This window comes from Eurytemora carolleeae, unplaced genomic scaffold, assembly GCF_000591075.1.
Source record: "Eurytemora carolleeae unplaced genomic scaffold, Eaff_2.0 scaffold1962, whole genome shotgun sequence".
In the NCBI taxonomy this organism is placed as follows: Eukaryota; Metazoa; Arthropoda; class Copepoda; order Calanoida; family Temoridae; genus Eurytemora; species Eurytemora carolleeae.
Genome location: NW_019397989.1, coordinates 1,300 through 26,930, shown reverse-complemented (window position 1 = coordinate 26,930; position 25,631 = coordinate 1,300). Strand labels below are relative to the sequence as shown.

General features: G+C 33.8%; 1 protein-coding gene across 1 annotated transcript in view; it reads left to right on the top strand.

Moving 5' to 3' along the window:
* The window catches only part of LOC111716536 (uncharacterized), a gene marked incomplete in the record, with an annotated part of 31,798 nt that extends 9,022 nt beyond the window's left edge, over positions 1 to 22,776 (top strand). The window contains 18 exon segments of the mRNA XM_023492020.1: positions 850 to 904; positions 2,575 to 2,637; positions 2,909 to 2,990; positions 6,957 to 7,014; positions 7,882 to 8,031; positions 9,060 to 9,114; positions 11,273 to 11,416; positions 11,652 to 13,565; positions 13,858 to 14,028; positions 14,743 to 14,938; positions 15,597 to 15,755; positions 17,429 to 17,473; positions 17,516 to 17,555; positions 18,871 to 19,012; positions 19,542 to 19,650; positions 19,827 to 19,913; positions 20,144 to 20,212; positions 22,239 to 22,776. Coding sequence (XP_023347788.1) covers positions 850 to 904; positions 2,575 to 2,637; positions 2,909 to 2,990; positions 6,957 to 7,014; positions 7,882 to 8,031; positions 9,060 to 9,114; positions 11,273 to 11,416; positions 11,652 to 13,565; positions 13,858 to 14,028; positions 14,743 to 14,938; positions 15,597 to 15,755; positions 17,429 to 17,473; positions 17,516 to 17,555; positions 18,871 to 19,012; positions 19,542 to 19,650; positions 19,827 to 19,913; positions 20,144 to 20,212; positions 22,239 to 22,313 — 3,614 coding nt within the window.
* Between the last annotated feature and the right edge of the window lie 2,855 nt (positions 22,777 to 25,631).

Below are 25,631 nucleotides of genomic sequence, written 5' to 3'. Positions count from 1 at the left end.
CTCAATATCTTCCTAGGGAGAGAGAGGGGAGGGGGTGATTGGGTTTCAATTTTTTTCCGGCCAATTCGGACCCTTGAAAGGGCCTACATGGGGGTTCTTTTCTGATCTTGGGGTGACTTAAAAAAAAACACCTTACCATTATTCCATATTATGGAATTGATCCGAAATAATCGTCACGTAAACTTTTTAGGAGATAAATTTATTCTTACTTTGTTTAAGAAAGGGTTTATTTCCAAAAGATTTTAATTGTTAAAAATTTGTTCCGCAAGGTTATAACTGGTTTAAATTAATCCGAAAAAAATGAAAACCCTAGCGCGTGAGAAAGGATTATAGGATTAATAAGTTTTCATCCCATCTTAATGCCCCCCCCCAAAAAAAAAAAAACATTTGTTTTCTTCACAATGTCATTTATGTTTTACAAAAGTTGTGAATATTTTTTGTCAAAAAAGTTCTTTCTTAGATTTAAAAAAGTTGAAATGGAAAACATATAAATGCGCCATTTTGTTTATAAGATTTAACTGTCCTTTTAGCGAACTGTATTCTTGGATTCAAATGGATATTATAGATAGGTTTGTTAGATTCACAAAAGTACACTTAAACCTTTATCTGAATGACAATGAGGAGGATATCATCGTTTTTCTTGTTTAAAAGTGTTAAATATTACGATTTCCTTCATTGTCTTTGCTGTATTTATCCGTAAGTCACTTTTGCTGAGAAATTCAATTGAAAATAATCATTTTCTAACATAAATAAATGTTTAAAGGGTACCGTTGTGAATCCGACAAGCCACTCCATACTGTGAGGGTCATTTGAAACAACGCTCACAGTCTCTTTATTTTATTATTTTAGTGGAGAAGCATATTTATGAGGTTCATCGTATTCAGAGCTCGTCAGATATTAAGGGGTAATATTCATGGAGAATATATAGAGAGGAATTAAAAGAATCTCTCGGTATGAATTTTTTCAGTCCCTTTCAGCCTGAAAGGGAGTTCAAAGTGTACAAATTATGTAAATGTTCACAAATTATATGCAGTAGAGTACTTNTAGAAGGATAGAAGGATAGAAGGATAGAAGGATAGAAGGATAGAAGGATGGAAGGATAGAAGGATAGAAGGATAGAAGGATAGAAGGATAGAAGGATAAAAAGATTGAAGGTTAGAAGTAAATGAAAGGATAGAAGGATAGAAGGATAGAAGGATAGAAGGATAGAAGGATAGAAGACTAGAAGGATAGAAGAATAGAAGAATAGAATCAATAGAATTTAAAATCATTTGGACAAACTTAAATCTTAAAGGATTTTCTGAATCCCAGATTGCAGCAATGGAGTCACATAGAAAAAAGGTGAAAACTCAGGAAACTAAGGAAACTAAAAGATTTCGAGCAACAATAAAAAATGTACAATCAAGGAAATGCGGAAAAAATGAATTTTTAACCTAAAGGTACAATAGGATATATTTTTAAATTCATACTTTTAAAACAAAATAAATCACTTAACAATTACAACTTTTTTATTTCAGTTTTTGGGGCACAGTGGTTCGAGAGTTGCACATCTAAACTAATCTGAAGTAAAATACACCCTGGTCCAGTGGGTCCAGTGCTCAAGGGAGCACTGGACCCACGAAAGAACCATGCCGGCCATTCTTTGAGAAATGGTGTGATCCGTATTAATGGAGCCAGTGCTTCCATTTTAATCCAAAAACTATTAAGATTTGTACAGAAATTTACTTCCCTGGAAAACTTTGTAAACCAACTAAAAACAAAAAATTTAAAAGTTGGATGTGCATCTACCTTACCACCAGGCTACAATATATTAACAGAAAGATTTTTTAAAATAGGAAAAGAATAGAAGAAGAATAGAAGAATAGAAGAAGAATAGAAGAATAGAAGAAGAATAGAAGAATAGAAGAAGAATAGAAGAATAGAAGAAGTATAGAAAAAGAATAGAAGAAGAATAGAAGAAGAATAGAAGAAGAATAGAAGAAGATAGAAGAAGAATAGAAGAAGAATAGAAGAAGAATAGAAGAAGAGTAGAAGAAGAGTAGAAGAAGAGTAGAAGAAGAGTAGAAGAAGAATACAAGAAGAATAGAAGAAGAATGCAAGAATAATACAAGAAGAATAGAAGAAGAATAGAAGAAGAATAGAACAAGGATAGAACAAGAATAGGAGAAGAATAGAAGAAGGATAGAAGAAGGATATAAGAAGAATAATGGATAGAAGAAGAATAGAAGAAAAATAGAAAAAGAATAGAAGAAGGATGGCAGAAGGATGGAAGAAGGATAGAAGAAGGATAGAAGAAGAATAATGGATAGAAGAAGGATAGAAGAAAAATGGAAGAAGGATAGAAGAAGGATAGGTGTATAAACGGGTGAACGGATAGAAGAATAGAATGATGGATATAAGAAGGATAGAAGAAGGATGGAAGAAAAATGGATGAAGGATAGAAGGATAGATGAAAGATAGGTGTATAAACGGGTGGATGGATAGAAGAATAGAATGATGGATATAAAATAAGTATTACCTGACTAGACGCCTGAAGTCCCTTTAAAATTAATCAAAATAATTATTATTATCTAGATTGTTCAAGATTCCACCGATAACGAGTCTTTTTTGGCGAGTATGTAATGTTACTAGCTGTAGGTAAGCTTAAAATTAGAATAAATCGATTTAATGGTAAATAAATTGTATAGATTAAATTACATTTTTTAATCCCTGGCCTAGGGAAAAAATAGAGGTTCAGAAGTTTTTTTAAAATGTTCTCCCCTCTTCTGTTCCTCAATCCAACCCCGTACTATTCGCAGTTTTTGCGAAAAATTTAATCTGGGCTAAACGCTGATTGATTAATGATTTATTTATTTGCTTACATTGTGCAGTAGTAGTACAGTGTGTACTGTACATGGTGTTTGTTTAGCTCCCTGTACACGATGCACGAGGAGAGTGTTCGGAGACATCTAGAGATAGATCATTTTATTCCACCAGAGAACTTAGAGAAGGTAATTTAACTATTAATCTATATCTGTTTGTATCCAATAAACGTAAAAACGGCTGAACTGATCGGGCCCAAATTTTGTGTGGGACCTCACGTGACCCTAGGGAAGGTTTATGACTGATCAAAATTTCAAATATTTTGCAAATGCGCCAAAAAATATTATGAAATCCGCAAAAAAAATGTTGTTTTTGTTTTGTTTTATACTGTACAAAGAGAAGATTCTTGCATCCTTCCAATAAATATCATACTTTCCTGCCCTAATCATAATCATAATCTCTTAAATTACGTGGGGCAGGGGGTCCTGCGTTAAAAGTTAGAGCTTATTAATTATTGACCCCACCTCCCCATTTCTCCTATTTCTCGCGTTAAACGTAGAATTTTTTAATCTTAAACTTGTGATTTTTTGTTGGACTTTTAAAACGTTGAAATCAAGTGTTTTACGATATTATGATAGGGGTTGAATAAGAGATCAAACCAATGGTCAAGAGTTTAATTCAACACAGCCAGGCCGTTAAAATCTCTAGTAAGTCTCACTTGTGTGTGTGTGCGGGGGGGGGGGGTAAGTGATGTATAATGAATTCAAGTTATGATGAGGTAGGCACAGACGTGCACGAGTTCAGGGCATTCTTAAATCCCAGGTGGTGGATTTAAGTCTTCTAACTTGTTTAAAAATTGTAACACATCCCGGAAGGCGGGAAAAGGGTAAAGGTTGAGAACAGGTTTTAGTTAAAACGTTGTCTTGTTAAAAAAGTAACGCATAATTGTAATGCGTGAGAGGGGAGACCGATTTTTCCATATAATAAAATGGATGAAGAATGTAAAATAGGTTAGAATTAAAGGAGAAAATGCATGCGGTGTCAAAAGATTAGGAGAAAAGGGAGGAGGACAGCTGAAATTGGGGATGGGGGGGCAGTGGCGTATATAAGGGGGATATTGGGGCTACTTACCCCCCACTAGAATCCTTGGGGTAATTACCCCCCCCCCCACCAGAATCCTTGGGGTAATTAATCCCCGTTTAGAAACTTGATCTCCATTCTCCTTGTCCATGATTACCATTAAGAGAAAAAATGTCAAATGGCGCTACGCGCAGATAATCTTGATTGAAAACCCTTCAGCTTGCATCCTACCAATAAATATCATACTTTCCTGTCCTATCATAATCTCTTAAATTACGGGGAGGAGGGGGGGGGGGTGCCCCAGTTTTTAAGTAAGAGAGCTTCTTTATATACAATGATAATGTAGCATTTTTCATTTTTTTACTTTTTAATTGTTCGATGGGGCTTTAAAAAGAGATCAAAACTATGGTCAGAGTTTAACTCAACACAGCCAGGATGTTAAAAAGCTCTAGTTTCGTTCTTGCTTGTGTGTGTGTGTGGGGGGGGGGGGGGTATTGTCTTTAAAGAATCTAGTATTTGTAACATGTCGTATATAATTTGACCAGTTCAAGAACAAACAGGTTTAAATAATATCGAACTCCTGAAAGCCTGTGAATAAAGGGGGGGGTGGGGGCACAAAGCCTATTACTCTCCGGAAAATTTAAACAGTGTTTAAACATAACTTAGAATTGTCGTAGGAGGCTGATTTTTTGCATGCAAACTCAGAATTATGTATATTTTGCATTTTTTTGTTTTAAAGGAATCTGAGCAAAAGTGCGCGCGTGTCTATCGTTCTTGATAGACGTGCTAGCAGCCAGCAGTCACCTTCTGGGCCATCCTGTCATATGTTTTGCATGCATTATGTCGATTCTTGGGTACTAGAAACAACGATTCTCTTTCTTAGGTAAAAAAGTTTCAGGACTCTGATCGGCGCGCTGCTGGCCATAGAGTAATTATGGGCTTAACCTATCATAGTTTTTCATGTTGTGTGTAATTTTATAGGGCATTCTTGAATTCCAGGTGGTGGTTAATTCAGGTCTTCTAACTTCTTTAAAGAATCCTTAGGTTTTAATTGAAACGTTGTCTTGTAAAAAAAAGTAACGCATAATTGTAATGCGTGAAAGAGAAGACCGATTTTGTTCCATATAACAAAATGGATGAAGAATGAAATATAAGTTATCATGAAAAAGGAAAAGATGGGGAGAATATGAGGAGGACGGCTTAGATTGGGGAGGGGGGGGGAGTACCTTTTTACCATCTTGCGGAAACAAAAATTTTTTCACGTTTCTTCAGTTTCCCAGCTTTGTATTTTCTTTTCAACCGAAAAGAAAAATCACAAAATCGAAATCTTTATTTAGGAAGGAGGAAGGAAGGGGGGGGGGGAGAACAACATTTTTCATTCAATAACTTGAAGTGGACATAATTTAAAGTAACTTTTTAGTTGAAGAGTTGCAACTTGCATGTCCGAATTGCAAAAAAGACAAAGATATTGAAAATTAAATACTTTTCAATTTGAAGGTGGAAAAAGTAGAAAAAAATATCATCCACTTTATTGGTCAGATTCGTCAGATGAATAATTAAAGGGGAACAGTGTGAAAGGTCAACAGAAATTACAATTGGAGAAATTACATTTTTGACTGTTTTAAGTTCAGTATTACTATTTATAACATTGTTATTTTGGTTCGCAGTGTTATACAGTTTTTGGACAGAAATTTGTTCCACAGGCTATACAGGTTAAAATGTTTTGACTAAATTCTATGCATATGCACGAAACTAGAAGATACGAGTGAGGGATGAATATTTATGAAATGGCGGGTTTTCCCATTTTAAATTCTATTTCTAGAAATGCAGGGTGATCAATTAAAAAAACATTTCTTTAAATTTTTAAAACTCACAAAGATTTCGTTCTGCGTTGCTTAATATGCTTTATTGCTTTATTTTACACCCCTATAACTTTCGTTCCGGATTTTGAATTGAAAACTTTTACGATCTCACTCATTAGGGCAGTAAACTCTGCTTGGATAGGCTTGTATTGTAAACATATTATTATTATTAGGCTAATGTAGTTAATATGGGTTAACATTCATTTCAAGACTACTTTATATCGTTTTTCCTCAAACCTCAAATTGTTTTTCTATAAATAAATAGCTTGGAAACCCAGCTTTGTCAGGAATCTTAACTTTCTCTATACAACTCTATACTCAACATGTATTTATACAAGGTTATTCACAAAGGATGATGCTTTTTAATTTCCTGGAAATCATTAAATATGATGGATTGAAAAGTAAGAATAAAAACAGTCTATTTATAGATTTGTTAGAAATTAGATTTTTGATGTATGCCGACATCCCGTCCCATACCCTTCCAGGGGGAGGTACTGTCCCCCCCCCCTCCTTGTGACCGCACAGACACCGGATTTAGTAATTATCGATATTCGTAGTCTTTGAAATATATATTGTTTGGAGAAGTAAGGAAGAGGGGGGGGGGGATACAGGGTTGCATTGCATATATTCGCGAAAAATCCTCAATTTGTTTAAATTGTAATCGCTAGTAAACTCGGACCGGAGTAACCAGTAATAATTTGACCGCAACGAGTCCCCGGATTCATGATGGGGGGAGGGTAATGAATTTCTGGGGGGGGGGGCGAGATTGTTAAAAATTGCAATTTAAAAGGGAATCCCAACTTTTGGTGGTCTTCCCCCCCCCCTGCCGTAAAATCATTTTAAAGATTGACCTTTAATTGGTATATCCCCCCTTAATCATTTTTAAAATGGCCTAAAATGGATACCCTCCCCCTCACAGAGCCCGATTACAACAATTAATCTTGAAATAGTGTATTTACCATCTGACTTGTGCTTTCGACATGGAAACAGATCCTTCTTCCAATCTTTTAATTTGGGCGCCAAATCTTGACAATAGAAATGCGACATAAACCCGGTTTGGATCTAATGTCCACTGTTACATATCATCATAAATGAATTAAAATCATCCTAAATTAAATTAGAAAGTAATGAAACTGAATATTTAAAGTTTAACCACAAATGTTGGTAATAAGTTAAACAAAATATTCAAACATTTAAAATCTAATATTTTAGGCGTCTGAACTAATGATGGGATTGCGATGTCGACTCTGTGATGTTCTAATAAAATCAGGTTTGTAACCCTCCGCCTCTCCCAATCCAACTAATTTATTTTTAAAATTAAACTCTTCCGTAAATATTCACTTTTCAATAATATTCAATGAATTATTATTCCTTGAGATTGTTTCTGTCATGAAGATTAAAAACAAACTGTGTAGATGTATGTATATAAAGTGTTGGTGGGGGTCGATCTAATTAACGAACTTTTACGTAAAAAAGGGGGGGTTATATTTAACCCTTTATAAAAGAATTGAACATAAACCATACTCTTTTTTTTACATACTGAATTACAGTTTACCATTAAATACAAACCTTTTTTCTGTTCATTCCTCTGAGTTCTCCTGTAGGCTGGTTTGTATGGAGATTTCTAATGTAACCAATATGTTCTCTTACTCTTTCATCTAAAGATCTTGTTGTCTGTCCTATATATTGTAGTTTACACTGCTCACATGTAATACAGTAAACTACATTTCTGGTCTTACAGTTGAAAGTTCCATTAATCTCAATCTTCTTGCTGGTATTAGAGGATTGTATAACTGTTCCAGGCTTTATGTAGGGACAAGTTGGGCAATTTTAACCACAAGGTTTTATTCCTAGGTCTCATTCTAGGAGGATCTGGAATTCTGGCTCGGATGAGTTTATCTATGGATTAGGAGGTCTTCTATTGTTAACCATAGGTGGATTTTGAAAAACCTCCTTCATCCAAGGATCCTGGACCATGGTTCTCCAATGTTTCTGTAAGATGAAGGAAATAGAATCTCTGACACGGGAAATTTATTGAGCACTTCACACAAATAAACTTTCAACATAATCTTTATTCATTTTCCAAACAGAGAAATGTTTTATTAAAAAAAAGAAAACAGACAAATTATTTTTTCAGGGGAACAAATCGAGCATCTGGAGGCTCATGGAATCAAAACAAACGAAGAAGCGGTGAAGGTGATTCAATCAAAGGAGATAGACTTGAAAGAAAAAGGGAAAGAGTTGACGAAAGAAGAGAAAGAGATGAGCGAAGTTGAAATTGTGAAAGGTGAGTTATTCTTACGGGATTGTTTTCGATTGCGACTCCATTTATAGAGTGGCATGTCTGATTCACTGTGGTACCCTTCAAGGGTTTATCTGATCAAGAGTGCACAAGATTTTCACCATCGTCTTTTCAATTAATAGTTCCTGTAAAGTGACTTGCGCGATTCTGCTGCAGAAACAATGAAAGGAAATTTCAAGAACTTGACGCTTTTCAAGTCATCAAAAAACAACAATATCTTATTCATTATTGACCAGATATATAGATGTTTACCATTGTGAATCTGACTTGTCCCTCTCTAAATGGAAAACCACTAAAAATAAAAATTACATATCAAATTTATTGTTAATGAATGTGCGCGCACACATGCTTGAAAATTCTTTTCTTCATACATTAGACAAAGGTATCAAATTATCTAATGATTTGTTGTATCAAAGTCTATTGATGGTATATGCTTGAAATATATCAGTTTGGTGATTGAAATATCTCTGTCTTCTATCTGAAATGAAAAATTTATATTTTATGCTCCCTGATTTTCTTAATAGTTGATTTTTTGGATTTAGTCAGAAAAAAAAATTGAAAAAAAATGACTGAGGTATGTTTGATCGCCAAAACGGCAAAATCGTTATCAAGCTTTGTAAGATGTTCTGAAAGGATATTTAAATGTTCTTTATAGGGACTGTAAGCTTTATTTCAAGTGAAAAGATGGAAATGCACGATTCACAACGGTACCCTTGAAATCTTAATAACCGATCAGTTATATGGAAGATATTGTCGTTTTTTTAGTTTAAAAATGTCTATTTCTGATAATTTTTCTAAGTTATCCTGCAACTTAAATGCTCAAGTAACGTTTGTAGAAAAAACACAATTATAAATAATAGATTTTCAAAATTATAAATGTGGAAATGTAATTCCACTTGGATCAGACAAAGCTTTAAAGGGTACCGTTGCGAATTGGGCATTGACATCTTTGAATGAAGGGTTACTTAAAATTGCGCTGACAGTCCCTTTAGGTTTATTTTGCTTGTTTTTAGAACTAGAGGAAGGGGAATTGCCGGCTTCTAATCCCAATTGTCTACGCAAATCAAGGTATGAGGATTGGTTCAAAGGAATATTATCTGTTTTTCATTTTGTAAATTTAAGCCTTGAGTTTGACATTGGCTGTTGTAGCTTTGATTGGCAAGATCTTAACCATATTCCCTCAAAAAATATTTTAGCTAGTACGCTCAAATTTTCAGACATCTAAATAACACATGTCCCTTACTTAGGGTCAAAAGCTGGGCTTTTATACATATTTGGGTTTTTGGCAAACTTGCTATTTTGATTGCAGATTATTGATGTAGAGCCCGAGGGGTCTCTGAAAACAACAAAATAGAAATTAAACGCGCCTTTATTTTAACGTGCAAACATATTGTGATAACAACGATAAACCAACTTTACAATTATTACTTTCTCAGTTCTGTCACAAAAAAAACTTTTTTGGGAAAAATATCAGATTTTTTGTTAATTTATTTTTTCATTTAAACATAAAACATTTGTTTCATTATGTTTTTCTTTTAATTTAAGATTTTATTTTGTAAGTTTGAAGAGATATTTAGGTATTTTTCTTTGTTCTGATATATTCCCAGGGGGCGGGCATAACTCTCCTAATTTTGCCTGGCTAGGTTTATACTGTACAGTGAATTTTGTCGAAAAATGTTTCCTTATGACTGAGTTGGTATCATAGAGTACAGTGGGTTTAATCCTAAGTACAACTTTTTGTACGGTAATGTGTGGACAGTTAATTTTAATATTTTTCAACAATGAGATATTGTAGTGTCAAAAATTGTGTAAACAACGATGTTTCGGGTTCAGAAATTTTTCATAACATACGAAAAGAGTGGATAGAACAAGTTATCTGGAAGACAAAACACCCAATTTTTATATGCTCCTACAAAACCAGTAGATTATTTCTATTTAAAAATCACTTGTTTCACGTTAAGTTCATTTATGTAAAATAAATATTTTGACAGTTTTAAGTTCTTCAATAACATAAAAATTAAGTCTAACCTAATTTAGATTTATTATTAGTTCAGAATTGCTTTTCATTCTAAAAGTCAAGACACATACATTCCTAAGAGTTAATTGTACAATGTAGATTTCAGAAGTAAAGAATTTGATAATAAACAAGATGTTATTAAGGAGAAGGATTTTATTTTTTTCTCTATTTGTCATGTCTCATTTTTATAATATGAGCTTATTTTCTTTGCTTGAAAATTTTAGGCTTCACTTTCAAACAATAATGTCTTAAAACACTGATTTCCGAATAAAGATCCCCCAGGTAAAATTTCTGATCGGGTCATTGTGTACAGTGGCTGTACAATAAGAAGTCTAAAATTCCAGATGCCCCCTCTATTACTAATATCTCGATGTATATTCCCCGTCATCTGCATTATTTGAATAACACCAAAAATATTCAAACCTGAAAAATTGTAGCATCCTGAGTATATTTAAAATGTGAAAATCCATTTTTGAATTTCCATTATTGTTGTATCATAGTACACACAGTCTTTTTAAACTAGCTAGACGGTTGGATTAGGATTTAACCTTTTCTGACCATAACTATTTAAACACATGATCAAAACTTTTTGGAGGATTGCATGCATATTCCATTATATTTTCCGTATTTTTTATTTTGCCTGGCCATAAACCTTCCCTGGGGTCATTTAAGTTAACCCGAAAAAAAAATTAGGTTTAATCAGTTTTTCTGTTTTGAGGTTTTTGAATACAAACAAGCAGACAAGCCAAATTTATATTAAGATTATCTATATAATATTCATGACATACTAGATCATTCTGTGTCCAAATTTAATGAATTTAAGCCGCGTCCTAAATCCGCCAAAAACCAGTTTCAATTAAGCACCGGCTTAAATCTTTAAACATTGAAACCAACTGTATTAGAGCCGCAGCTTAAATTTAAGCCGCCGCTCAAATTCTTCAAATTCGGCCTCCGTATAGCTCAAAAATCAACTTTTTTCTTCTCTGATTGGATAGTGGAATTTGAATAAAAAATATCGTGAAATAGTGAATGTGTGTGTGTACAATCTCAATCAGTTCTGAACAGGAGCCAAACAGAGGCCAAATTTCAAGAATTTAAACGCTGAGCCACAAAAAACCGGTTCTATTCAAGTGGAATCAACAATACTTGAGCCGCGTCTAAAATTTGTATTATTGTATATTATTGTATTATTATTGTATTATTGTTCAGAAGCCCTGAGTTTCTGTCTACAGCAAAGAAAAGAAAGAAAAATAAAGATCTGCAGAAAGAACTGGAAAAGAGGAAGAAGAGATGTACCAAGAAAGTAAAAAAAATACTGAAGTACACTAATAAGGAGAATAGATTGACCTCAAGGTGAAAACTTTTACTCATAAATTAATCCCTCTCAAAATAACAATAATTTTTTGGGTGAATTTTAAATTATTACAAGAAACACGAAAATGGGTTTGGCTTAAACTGATCCATGAAAACTTTACCGATTATAATTAAAAGTTTAAGACGGCAGTAATTAGTAATTAGCATACAGTTTAAAACTTGACAAAACAGTTGACATTTGATAAGAAAGCATTTTCTAATTGATTCATTTCAGATCGGGTACCCCCTCCCCTCCTCCTCCCAAAACCATGTCTAAAACCCCCACCATCAAGAAAGTGAACTCAACATTAACCCTTTCTGTGGGTTCCAGTCCACTCAGAGCAACCAGAACACCTTCCCAGTCCCCCATTAAAAGAAAATCACGGCGCTCATTAACAATTTCCGTTTCCCCAGAAAGAAAGCCCTGTTCTCTCCCAAAGTCGGTTTCTAAATCTCAAGAATTTTCTGTTAAATCATCATTAAAGTCTTCTGGAAGGAAATCGTTCCCTTGCATAACAGTTTCTAGTTCTTCATCAGTATCAAATTCACCAATGAGACGATCACGATCTAAACGCTCCTCAAGTTCAGAATCTCAGTCTTGTGAAAGAAGAACTACACAGAGCAAAACAGCTCCAGGTCTGCAAAGAAGGCAATTACGCCCAAGAAGGATTTCCACTTCATCTGACCAACAAAGATCAGTCTCTAGATCCCCTCGGTTTAGACAATCAGAATCAAACGCATCTGAAAGACAACCTCGCCCCAGAAGATCAAGTTTTAACACACCTAGAAGACGGTCTAGTAGATCAGTGTGTAGATCTCGCTCTAAACCCTTATCTGAAACAGAATCAAACTTTAAACGATCAGTATATAAACCTTATAAAAGAACAGATTCTAGATCTCCCAAAAGACTATCACTTTCTAGGGAGTCAAGAAAACGATCTCACACTCAAACATCTCTTTCTGGATCTCCATTTAAACGCTTTCGATCAAGTTCTGAGAATTCAAAAAGACGGTCAAGTAGATCTGTCTCTAGGACACCAGAAAGACGATCTACCTGTAAGAGATCTTCAACAAGGTCTTGTGAAAGACCATTGCGTTCGTCTAGATATAGAAAGAATGAACGTAAAAGCAGATGTTACTCCCCTGAGATTCCCCGACGACAAATTGATAGACCTCGTAAATCTCGTCTTCATCCCAGAACGAGCTTAGACGACTCCGAATACAGTGACGAGTCAAGTCCTCACAGAACTGAAAGCTCAAATTCAACTGATTTTATCTCTAACATTAAATCAATTCTTCTCTTCGTCAAAAAGCCCAAACGTGATGAAGCACATGCGCCCAATACGGTTAAGAAGACCTTTAAATCCAAGAGCCCGTCACCCGTTCCGTCTACTGCAGCAAGGAAAGCCCCAGAATCTGAGGGTCCTGTATCCCTTCCGTCTTCTGAAGCAAGGAAAGCCCCGGAATCTGAGGATCCTGTATCCCTTCCGTCTACTGCAGCAAGGAAAGCCCCGAAATCTGAGGGACCTTTATCCCTTCCGTCTTCTGCAGCAAGGAAAGCCCCAGAATCTGCGGGTCTTGTATCCCTTCCGTCTACTACAGATAAAGAAGTCTTAAAACTCGAGAGTCATGCATCTTCATTATATCCTAGTACTTCAATCCCAGAAGTTCAGAACTCTAGGAATGGTAATCCCCCGCAGTTTCTTACTTCCCTGGAGGTCCCTAAAAAGATTTTTAATAATCTGAAAACCCCTTTGATTCCGCGAGCTTTGTATGTGAAAGGGCTTTCAACTATTACGGTTACTCCAGAAGGTGCAAAATCTTGCCTGGTTTCTAATTCATCAACATCTGTGATATCTATGAAGGCAGCAACAAACCTGGATCCATCATTTTCAGGAGCAAGCACTAGTAAATCTATTCCTTCTGAATCGTCTTCTTCCTTCAATGGTTCCTCCCAGAACTGTCTGCCTGCCTCCAATGCACTCCCTGTGCCTCCGACGGAATTTATATTACCCCTGAAATCCCCAACTGCTAAGTCTACTAGAGATTTGTATCTACCTCCGTACAAGACTAGACCTTCTCAATATAGTTTTATACCCCTTGAAAATTTAAAGGATGTAGAAGACATCCGAACAAAGGAGAAACCAAAGTAAGTTGACAGTATCTGACCTTCCACAATAATATTTATCATACTTAAAATCTCTAAGATCAACATTTTCTTCTTCTTAGTCATTTGGTAAAACTTGACAAATGGAATTTTTAAAAACCTGGTTATAATCAGTATAAACGTAAGCAAAAGAAATAAATTTAACATTTTCAAAGTAAAAATTGAAAAAATTGTCATTTTTCAAGTATGCATTTAATTGCTCAACATATTAAAAAAATCGGGAACTTAAAATTTAAGTCGTTACTAATTTATGATTCATGTTTAACTGTTTAAGGGATGAGCATGTACATATGGTACATACAGCTGGTAAGACGAAGAAACAAATCCACCAGTTTCCAAATTCACGGATTTTCTGCCCTTTCTATAAATGCAGAGCAGACAAGCAGAGCTTTGCAGATATCGAAGACCTGAGGAAACATTTCAACTTCAGACATCAAAGAAATGGGTAATTACTTACTGGAACATTTTTAACCATTAAACACAACTTAAGGTGCGTAATTTCAAGTGACCCTTCATTAACTTCAAATAACCCTCCATTAACTTCAAATAACCCTCCATTAATTTCAAGTAGCCCTCTATTAACTTCTAATAACCCTCCATTAATTTTAAGTGACCCTCCATTAACTTCGAATAACCCTCCATTAACTTCTAATAACCCTCCATTAATTTTAAGTGACCCTCCATTAACTATAAATAACCCTCCATTAATTTTACGTGACCTTCCATTAACTTCAAATAGCCCTCCATTAATTTCAAGTGACCCTCCATGTAAAAATAGCAACGCCTGATTTACAACGATACCCTTAAAGCTTTGCATGAAAAAGTATAAATTATAAATCAATGTTTTTTTAAACTGATTATTTTTAATTGAGGTTTCTCTGCAAAAGCGTATTTATACTGCAGGAGATAACATATCGAAAATTATTAAAATTAAGGATTACAAAACCTAAAAATCACAATATTATCACATTATTGATAAGATTAAGGTTTTCATGGTACTATTGTGAATCTGGCTGCCCTGGCATTGTCAGCATGGGGACGCTTACAGTCCCTTGAAAGATTTTTCTTTAAAATTATCAATGAACTTGAAGATGCACATTTTCATTAAAAAAATAATTACTGTACAAATGAGATTTTATTAATAAAATGTTTATTTCAGTATTATGGACGGTCTTATTCGATGTGGAGACTGTTCTAAGAAAGGATACAGTAACGATCTGAACTTCAAGTACTCAGATTTTATCAAACATCTGAAAATCGTCCATCAGGCCGCCGGACTTGAAGCTAAAGACTTCAAGTACTATGCAGAGCTGTCAGAGTCTTCTTATGGAACTGTTATTTGTACTTCTTGCAAGGTAGTTTCATGTTCATTAGATTAAAGGAATTGTTGGGGTAATTTGAAGTGACCGGCCATTTATTGACGGGACTGTCAGATTCGAATTCGCGTACGGTACTCTTAAAAGCTTAGTATGAACAAAAATGAATGAAAAGTTATTAAATTGGACAATTGATTCATCAATGCACGTTTATCTATAAAGTGACGTGCTGATTTAGACTTTTCAGGAACAGTGGAGGAAATGTTTAGAATTCAACACTTCTTAGACTATAAAAAAGATGATATCTTCCATATTATTGAGAGGGTACCGTTGTGAATTGGGCAGGCCCCTCTTTAGATGGAGGGTCACATGAAATTTCAACGACAGTCCCTTTAAGTGAGCCTTCATAGAAAAGTAAAGTAAACATTCACCATATTGGGCAGCTGAAAAATACTGTGACAGTGTTCAAGGGGGGGGGGGAGGGGGGACTTGTTATATTTTGATTTTCCTTGAGTTTTAATTGCTTACTAACTATTTGCATTGAGATGCTTCTAAGTTTCTTAAAACTAATATTTGGGAAATGGTTGAAATTTTCTGAAAACGAGCATACTTGACAAAATCCAATATGGAAACCAGGAGAAATAGAAATAGCAAATATACATCAATTATTTGAAAACAGTCTCTTATATTTGTGAAGGATGATTGTGTTGGTTCTCCTGGGTTCTATCTGGAGAACAAGGAGAGTAGGCTGGCGAGGATTAGACGCGAGCACAGCGAGAAGCATAATCAACCTTCTAGTCTTCTCCTGGGCTGCCAACTCTGCAGCAAATCATTTCCCTATCCAGACCATACAGAGGTAATTATAGATTAGGAATATTTCCCTATCCAGACCATACAGAGGTAATCATAGATTAGGAATATTTCCCTATCCAGACCATACAGAGGTAATTATAGATTAGGAATATTTCCCTATCCAGACCATATAGAGGTAATTATAGATTAGGAATATTTCCCTATCCAGACCTGTTGAATCCTGCTTCAAATTCTAGCTTGTAAATAGATATCTAAAGAAAACAGTGACAGTTCAATTGTTAGTTTTAACACATTAGGAAAAGGTGACTTAAGGAATTGACACAGAACGTGAAAACTAGAAAAAGAACTAGTCCCATGAATCTTTACTACAAAAATAAACATTTGACAGATCTTGACCTATACGTTCATCTCTATAGTAAAGTATATATATATATATTACATCTATAGATATAAGTATAAAAAACAATAGACAAGTGAAACAAAGACATGACAGCTCCTTCTATAAAGTAAAACAAAAACAAAACCAAAACTGTTGGAACATCAAAACCCAGTTTGATCTGTTTATATCTGTATAAGTCTATAAAATCTATTGAATCCAAAACAAAGATATGAGGAAAGTGTCTCCTTGACCTTATAACATAAACATGAAACAAATTTGTAAAATATATATATCTACTGAATCTGTATAGAGTATTTCTTTAACATATTTCGTTTATTTATATATATTGTGATCTACTAGTTTTTAGGCTTTCAGCCTCATCGTGAACTATCTCGTCGATACATGGAAATATACTACTAAACATACAAAACTCTGTTAGGATTAAGGAGACAAACAAATTAAGAAAACTACTGAAAATTAGCAAGCTAGGAATTCAATATCAGCCTGAGACCTTTTTAAAAGTTACCATCTCGCCTAAAAGTGAAAAAGTTTAATAAAGTAAACAACTCTTGCATGACTTGCAATAAATCTTAAATCAACCTTATCAACATTCATTGGTTTGTGAAACAGACCAGAGATTGATAAATTATAAAATTTAAATAAAGAAAAGTTTTAGGTTAAATTATATCCCTTTTAAAGTACAAAGGGTGGCGAGGGTAAGAGCCGAACTTTTCAATTGAAACTATTATTTTGTCTGACCCTTCCGTATCTATCTATCTATATATATATTAATTGGCCATATACGTGGATATATATATATATATCCAGCTTACAGAGGTAATTATAGATCAGAAACATTTCCCTATCCAGACCATATAGAGGTATATTTAGATCAGAAACAATAAATATTTATTCTTCTTATCAACAAAAAGAGGAAAACATGTCAAAAATATGTTGAATGATTACATCATCATATTATCAGAATGAAAAAAAAAAACTGAATATTAAATATTAAAGATACTGTAAGCGTAATTTCAAGTGACCCTTCAAGCAAAGATGGCAATGCCCGATTTACAACAGTACCCTTAAAAGTTAAAACCTTAATTAAATTGCAAAATGTGGAAGATAACGTGGTTTTTCTGACTCGATAGGGGTTATTTATTTGAGTTTCCCCATTGCTTCTTTAAATCAAGAAATGTGCAAGTCACTTTCGCAAAGAAATCGTATTTGAAAATTAAGAAGAAGAAAAAAACAATATATAATTCATACTTGCTCATTATCAGACAATGGTTTCAAGGGATTTTTTCATTTTTAATTGTTTAACTAAATGTATTTAGGGCTGGCTAGCACACTTGAAGGAGTGCAGAAGGACGACATTGGCTAAACCCTGGCAGAATAAATATAATAACTGGAGGTATATAATTAAACCCTGGCAAAATACAAGAATAAATATAATAACTGGAGGTATATAATTAAACCCTGGCAAAATACAAGAATAAATATAATAACTGGAGGTATATAATTAAACCCTGGCAGAATACAAGAATAAATATAATCACTGGAGGTATATAATTAAACCCTGGCAGAATACAAGAATAAATATAATAACTGGAGGTATATAATTAAACCCTGGCAGAATACAAAAAAAATATAATAACTGGAGGTATATAATTAAACCCTGGCAGAATACAAGAATAAATATAATAACTGGAGGTATATAATTAAACCCTGGCAAAATACAAGAATAAATATAATAACTGGAGGTATATAATTAAACCCTGGCAGAATACAAGAATAAATATAATAACTGGAAGTATATAATTAAACCCTGGCAGAATACAAGAATAAATATAATAACTGAAGATATATAATTAAACCCTGGTAGAATACAAGAATATAATAACAGGAGGTTTATAATTAAACCCTGGCAGAATAATAACTGGAGGTATATAATTAAACCCTGGTAGAATACAAGAATATGATAACTGGAGGTATATAGTTAAACCCTGGCAGAATACAAGAATATGATAGCTGGAGGTATATAATTAAACCCTGGGAGATTACAAGAATATGATAACTGGAGGTATATAATTAAACCCTGGTAGAATACAAGAATATTATGACTAGAGGTATATAATTAAACCTTGGTAGAATACAAGAATATGATAACTGGAGGTATATAATTAAACCCTGGCAGAATAAAAGAATATGATAGCTGGAGGTATATAATTAAACCCTGGTAGAATACAAGAATATAATAACTGGAGGTATATAATTAAACCCTGGTAGAATACAAGAATATGATAACTGAAGGTATACCATTAAACCCTGGTAGAATACAAGAATATAATACCTGGAGGTATATAATTAAACCCTGGCAGAATAAAAGAATAAATATAATAACTGGAGGTATATAATTAAACCCTGGTAGAATACAAGAATATGATAACTAGAGGTATAAAATTAAACCCTGGTAGAATACAAGAATATGATAACTGGAGGTATATAATTAAACCCGAGCAGAAAACAAGAATACATATGTTAGCTGAGGCCGAATTTAAAGAATTTGAGCCGCGGCTCAAATTTCGTTGGTTCCACTTTAAACTGTATTTAATGTCTCAATTGAAACCGATTTTTTGGGGATTTGAGACTCAAGTAAATTCATTAAATTTGGATTGAAGGATTTTAATTAAACCCTTGCAGAATACAAGAATATGATAAATGAAAACATTAAACCGAAAATCTTTAACGAAAATCTTTTACTATTTTCTGTTTTTAGATAACCCTGCAGTGACTGGTGTTGTTAATAGTAATGAGAACTGTAAATACTGTTCTGAAAGTATACCAAGGAAACGGATTTCAGATCATATGGAGACTGAACATTTAAACTTGATGTTCCGCTGTAATCGTTGCTCAGATAGGTAAGCATTTACTTCTGCTAGGTGTATATATTTAACATTTATTCATCGACAAATTTTTCGTTTTAGATTCTACGTAATGATTACTCGCCACAAACTACATTTTTTGGGCAGAAAGGAATCACGCACGCTTGCCGCGTTAAATAACAAGAAAGAGAGAGATAAGCATATATTTTAGGGTTAGGTTAGGTTAAGACACTGTCTTGGCCGAGCGCTGTGCTAAGACAGACTAGGGGGCCGAGCGCCGCGGCTAAAACAGGCTCTCTCTGTCTTGTAATTCAACGTGTCATGCGCGCGTAACTCCTTTGGCCTCTGCCTAATTTTTTAAATCCCCATATGATGGATGATTTAAACTTTTGTTAATTCAAAGCTTGAAATTTCAAAGATAAAGATGACAAAAATATATTTTGTAAATTAATAAATAAAAATTCTAAATATAAAAGAATAAATTATTTGCAGAATGCAATCCCGCTTAGAGTCCCTTGTCAACCTTATCTTGTAATCTATAGAATATCTGTATTGTATGGTTTAGGAACCTGCAGTGTTCTGGATTCTCAAGACTCTCTGAGCTCAAGGCCCACCTGGAGTCCAAGCACCCCCTCTCCAAACCCTGGAGTAAGGATATCCTCAACCCTACCCAGGCAGGGGTCCATTTAATTCCATCCAATGCAATCCCAAATATTGATATTACTGCAGAATGCATACTGTAAGGGAGTGTTTATTTATATAATTTATCTCTCATATTGATTACTGATATTTACATCTTCCAACAACCCATTGGGATGAGAGAAGGAATTATATGGACCACTGTATTCAGATGTCATGGTTGATTAGTGTCAAGTGTAAGATCTGTGAGTGGATAGGATATTCTCTAGACAGCGCTAGATCACATACAAAACATGAGGTAAGGATGCCATAATATGAATGAAATACGAATGTATACAATGGAATTGATTGTCATTTCCAGAGTCCGAATTTAATGAATTTGAGCCGCGTCTCAGATCTTCCAAAAACCGGTTTCAATTGAGCGCCGGCTTAAATTTTGAAACATTGAATACAATTTTGAGTGGAACCAACCATATTTGAGCCGCGTCTCAAATTCTTTAAATTCGGCCTCAGATTGTTTATTTGAAGAGTATGGTTGGTGAGAAGGATGTTTACAAGTTCTTCTCCTGCTACTGCAGAATCTGTAATGAATATCAGGTATAATTATGTTAAACTTCACATGACATTGAAATCTTACACGTTTTCAATCAGAACTCATCTTATTAAAGATCTTTTAAGGAGAAGAAAACTGTGTTGAATTTTAGATATGTAACTGGATACATTTGCTCTTCTCGTACTTGTGCGTAAAGTCAAAAGTTAAGTCACAAAGTCATACCAGTAATGTTGCCTGATTTTGACCTTCTCCCTCTGTCTATGTGAAGTAATATCCGATTTTATAATAAGACAATCATTTATCGTAATAAGTAAAGTTTGGGGTTTAGACCAATCTCAAGTAAAGCGTCATAATGTAGAGAAATTTGCTTTGTCTTCTTGCTTCTTCAAAAATATCTATAGCATAGTAAATACAGGGGAAATTAATGTTAGAAATGGGCCAAATTTGCAAAGTTATCTTTTTCAAGCGTATATATTTTTAATTCCATGTTAAACAATAATACACCATACATTTATAAGAAATGGTTAAAACTATTTCTTTAAACAAGAAATGTCAATTTTAAACAAATAATAAGGTGTGAAAATTAGTTTTCGATGATTTTTGTTTTCATTTTCGAACATTTACCTATTTTGAAACAATTCCCGCATTTCAGCTCGTTTCGCGTTTTTGAAACATATCCTGGTTTTGAGACAATTATCAGAATTCATATCAATCAAAAGAAATGTAGATTTATCTTAAAATTTGGGAAATTGAATGTTTAAAATGCGTGAAACTAAAACTTTATTCTCTTATTTAACAAATAAAATGTGAAAACTTAGATTTTAAATATAATTCAGCAGTTAATTTAGGCTTTATGAGAAAATTTTTACTTTCAGTGATTTATTTTGTAAGTTATGAATATGAGTTTTGTTTTGAATAGCGGATTATACTCCAAAACGGGAAAGTGGGTTTTGTCTCGAAAACGCGACAATGATTAAAATTCAGGATATGTTCGAAAATGGAAAACCTGACAGTGTCTTGAAAACGGTCAAGGATTTTAATATAAAAGAACTCCTTTTATAATTTTGATTTAAGAAAATAGGTAAAATTTGGAATTGCTGTCCTTGTGATGCTTATAATGCAATGTTGGTTATAGTTTTCATTATCGACTTTTACTCTCAACATGGGCCGGGATCCTAAAAGCCCAGTCTTTCAAATTGTGCCCATTTCTAGCACTCAGTGTTAGAAATGGGCCAAGTGTTAGTGTTGTAACTATAAATGTTCCCTGAAATAGTAAATTCATTAAACTATTGAATTTTTTAATTGATTTATATATGTTGCAAATAGCCGGCCAAACGGCTGGACCGATTGGGCTGACATTTTTTACGGACACTCATGGGTGGCTAAAAAAATCGAATTTTTTTTCCATGAGCAACGCCGGGCTCTTCAGCTAGTATCAAATATACACATACGATTTTTTTTAAATGTCGTCTTTATATTTCACATTTTGATATAGCTTTTGGGTTACAATAAAAAAATAGCTTAAAGGGACTGTACACGTAATTTTACGCGACCCTCCATACAAAGATGGCAATGCCTGTTTTACAAAGGTACCCTTAAACAATTTGTCTGATCAAGTATTAATTAGATATCCATGTTTTTGTTTATTTAAATGGTGTATTAGCAGTTTCTCTTCAAAAGAGATTTGAGCAATTCTTGATAATGAAAAACGACGGAGAAATTTACAGTAATAAATGTTTATCCGAGACAGAAAAACGACGTTATCTTCCACATTTTTGATCAGATTGCGTTGTGAATCTGGCATTGCCATATTTGCATGGAAGGTCACTTGAAATAACGCAATTAAAGTTCATTTAATCATGTTTTATCTTGAAAATGTTCTGTTCTATCCCAAGTCTCTGTTAAGATTGGTTAAAATGTTCTGTTCTATCCTAAATCTCTGTTAAGATTGGTTAAAATGATTTGTTTTATCCTAAATCTCTGTTAAGATTGGTTAAAATGATTTGTTTTATCCTAAATCTCTGTTAAGATTGGTTAAAATATCCTGTTCTACCCTAAATCTCTGTTAAGATTGGTAAAGGAGAAAGCTCTGAATCCATGAAGCTTCACGCCAGTCTCTGCCACAGATCGTCCCCGAGGAAATAGGAATCTGTATTTGTCAATTGTCATAAGTTCCGATAGATATTTATAGTTTTTAGATTTTTGCTAAATTCCCAGCTTTTGCACTAATAACAATTTTGAGTTTGAGAACTTAACTTGGTTTTTGTGATTAGTTTTTTTTAACGAAACCAAAATTATTATTAATTTTTGATTTTTGCAAAATTTTTTTGTGTGCTGTTTTCAAGCAATACCTGAGACAAGTTTCAGGTTGCAAAAATAAGTCTGAGATATATTTGCCATGTTTAAACTATGGGCGGTAAAATCCAGGTATTATACAGGCCTTAAGGTATTTAATAATTTGAAACCTTTGAAAATTTAAATGTGAATTTTTGTGATCTCTGAAAAGTGTCATTTTTGGACTAGTCTTTTTTTTTAAACTGTTATGTAATTTTAGTGTACTACTGTTAGATGTTAAAAATTTTCTGAAATATATTTTGTATTTTTTTTACTTAGTGCCTCGCTAGTTCTTTGAATTTTATAAGAGAAGTTTTGGTGCAGAAATTGTTTCAAATACAAATTCATTAGATTTAAGAGTTGGCTTAAAATTTACAATTTCTCGAATTTAAAAATTTGGTTTATGTAAAAATATTTTAACGTTTCGGATATAATAGTAAAATTCTCTCAAATTAACTCTTTTAAGGGCTAGCACGCAAAGGAGGTCATCAGAAACTAATTAAAGACGGCCTTCAGTCTAAAAAATTTTAAGTTTTCAGATAGTTTTTTTTATTTAAATTTTTCTCTTTTTTTAACACGTTTAAAAACTTTTTAGAATTTTCTAACATTTACGTACATGCCAGTGTCAGGCATGGAGCGGACTCTTCTTACAGTTTTAACAATTTCAACACAATGTTAGACTTAAAAGGCAATGTTAAAACATTACAAATTATTAATTGACATATATTAAGTACTCATTAAGTTTATAAATGTGTTAAAAAGGGGGTAAAAACAAAAACAAAATTATTTCCTTTTGAATGTCGTCTTCCTTCAAATCACCAAGCACTTGATACTTGCTTGAGACGTAGATAATTTTTAATGTTTTATCCAATCAAATTACATTAAAAAATATCAGAAAATGTTATTGCTTTTTATTATTATTAGGCATTTGCCATTCTATGTTGCGCGCGCATGCCCCGTAAAATTCCAAAACAAAGAGGGGGATTGAATTTTGTAGATCCAGAAATATAATATCTGTGGGATGCCTACGTAGAGGCTGGCAGCTGGTGGGGTCTTAAATGTAAGACATGTGGCCGCAGCGCTCGGCCCTCTAGCCTGTCCTAGCCGCAGCGCTCGGCCCAGAAAGTGTCAGAACATAACCTAACCCTAAGTAATACTAATTTCTGGATTTACAAAATTCAATCCCCCTCTCTCTGCTATGGAATTTTACGGGGCATGTGCGCGCAACATAGAATGGCAACTCCCTTATTATTATTATTATCAATATGTCTAACATTATGTTGAAATTGTTTAGACTTTAAGAAGAGTCCGATCCATGCCTGACCCCGGCATGTACGTAAATGTTATGAAATTCTAGAAATCTTAAACCAAGGAAAGTTTTGAGAAGTGATAAAAAAGAGAAATATTTTAAATTTAAAAAAACTATCTGAACCTGAAAAATCCACATAATCCTGCTGGTTTTAACAACTTTCTTTCTCTTGTCTCTGAGATGCAGTTAATGACCAAATTAAAACCGCAGGACAAAAGACCAGACATGGAGCAGTTAATATACATTCTTCTCTATTCTCTACTGAATTGAAGTTTGGAGCTTGAGTAAATCTTTGGACCTGGAGATCTGGAACCCGTATTGATCCTGTATTCCTATCCTATCTTTCCTTCCTCTTTAAACATGTATTCCTATCCTATCTTTCCTTCCTCTTTAAACGTAAATTCCTATCTTTCCTTCCTCTTTAAACATGTATTCCTATCCTTCCTTTCCTTCCTCTTTAAACATTCATTCCTATCCTATCTTTCCTTCCTCTTTAAACATGTATTCCTATCTTTCCTTCCTTTTTAAACATGTATTCCTATCTTTCCTTCCTCTTTAAACATGTATTCCTATCTTTACTTCCTCTATAAACACGTATTCCTATCCTATCTTTACATCTTTACTTCCTCTTTAAACATGCATTCCTATCCTTTCTTTACTTCTTCTTTAAACATTCATTCTTTCCTTTTCATTTCTTTCCTTCATTCAAAATTAAAATAACTGCTGATGTTTGTTATAGGTTGCTCTGTATTTGTTATAGGTTGCCTTGTATTTTGTATAGGTTGCCCTGTATATATTATAGGTTGCCCTGTATTTTGTATAGGTTGCCCTGTATTTATTATAGGTTGCCCTGTATTTGTTATAGGTTGCCCTGTATTTGGTATAGGTTGCCCTGTATTTGGTATAGGTTGCCTTGTATTTGGTATAGGTTGCCTTGTATTTGGTATAGGTTGCCCTGTATTTGAATCAAAGATTCACCCCCCACTGCACGCAAAGGTTAATGTAAACACACTGCAGGGTTGACACTATCATGATCTACAAAGACCTTCACTTCAGATTGGATTATCTTATCTTAAATATTCAATTTTTAAATTTTTTGATTTTTCCATCTTTTAAAAATTTCTGTTCATTAAGTTTCTAAATGCAGAATTAAGATCTGTAGCATGATATTGATGAGGGACGACTTGTAAATTTTCCAAGGGCGAGAAAGAATGGAAAAATTGCTAAACTTTAATAATCCTGTGACCCCTAGGGCTGGGAGTTGTTCTCATTGAACGATCGTTCTTTCACGGGAACTAACATTGTTCCGAAAAATACGAACACAAAGAACGCGTTCTTAAATATATTGGAAGGATCTATAAAAGTACAAACGGCAATTATTTGAAAAGAATGTTTAATGTATAAAACTGTTGCATGTAATTAAATACATGGTTTGTCTGCTGAATTTATATTAAGATTTTATCAGGGACTAAAATGTTAAATGACATGTTGCCAACTTATTTATAGAACTAAAACTGCAGTGCAAAAAACTGTTATGTGGGGGGGGGAGTACCGAGCGAAACTTGTGAGGCAATGTTTTCAAAGGAATTAGCTTTGTTAGTGAGTACGGAGAAAGGGTAGAGTTGTGAGCCGATCAAAAAGGTAAATTGCTCGAAGCGGGATGTACTGAGGCAGAGGATATGTAACTCGAAGAATGACAAATCCAAGGCAAATAGGTTAGGGAAACACTCTCTCCAACCATACACAGATAGATGAGAACGTCTTGAAAATGTATATTTCAGTAACGAGGTTTCCTACAAAATACAAATTGTTATTGGCGT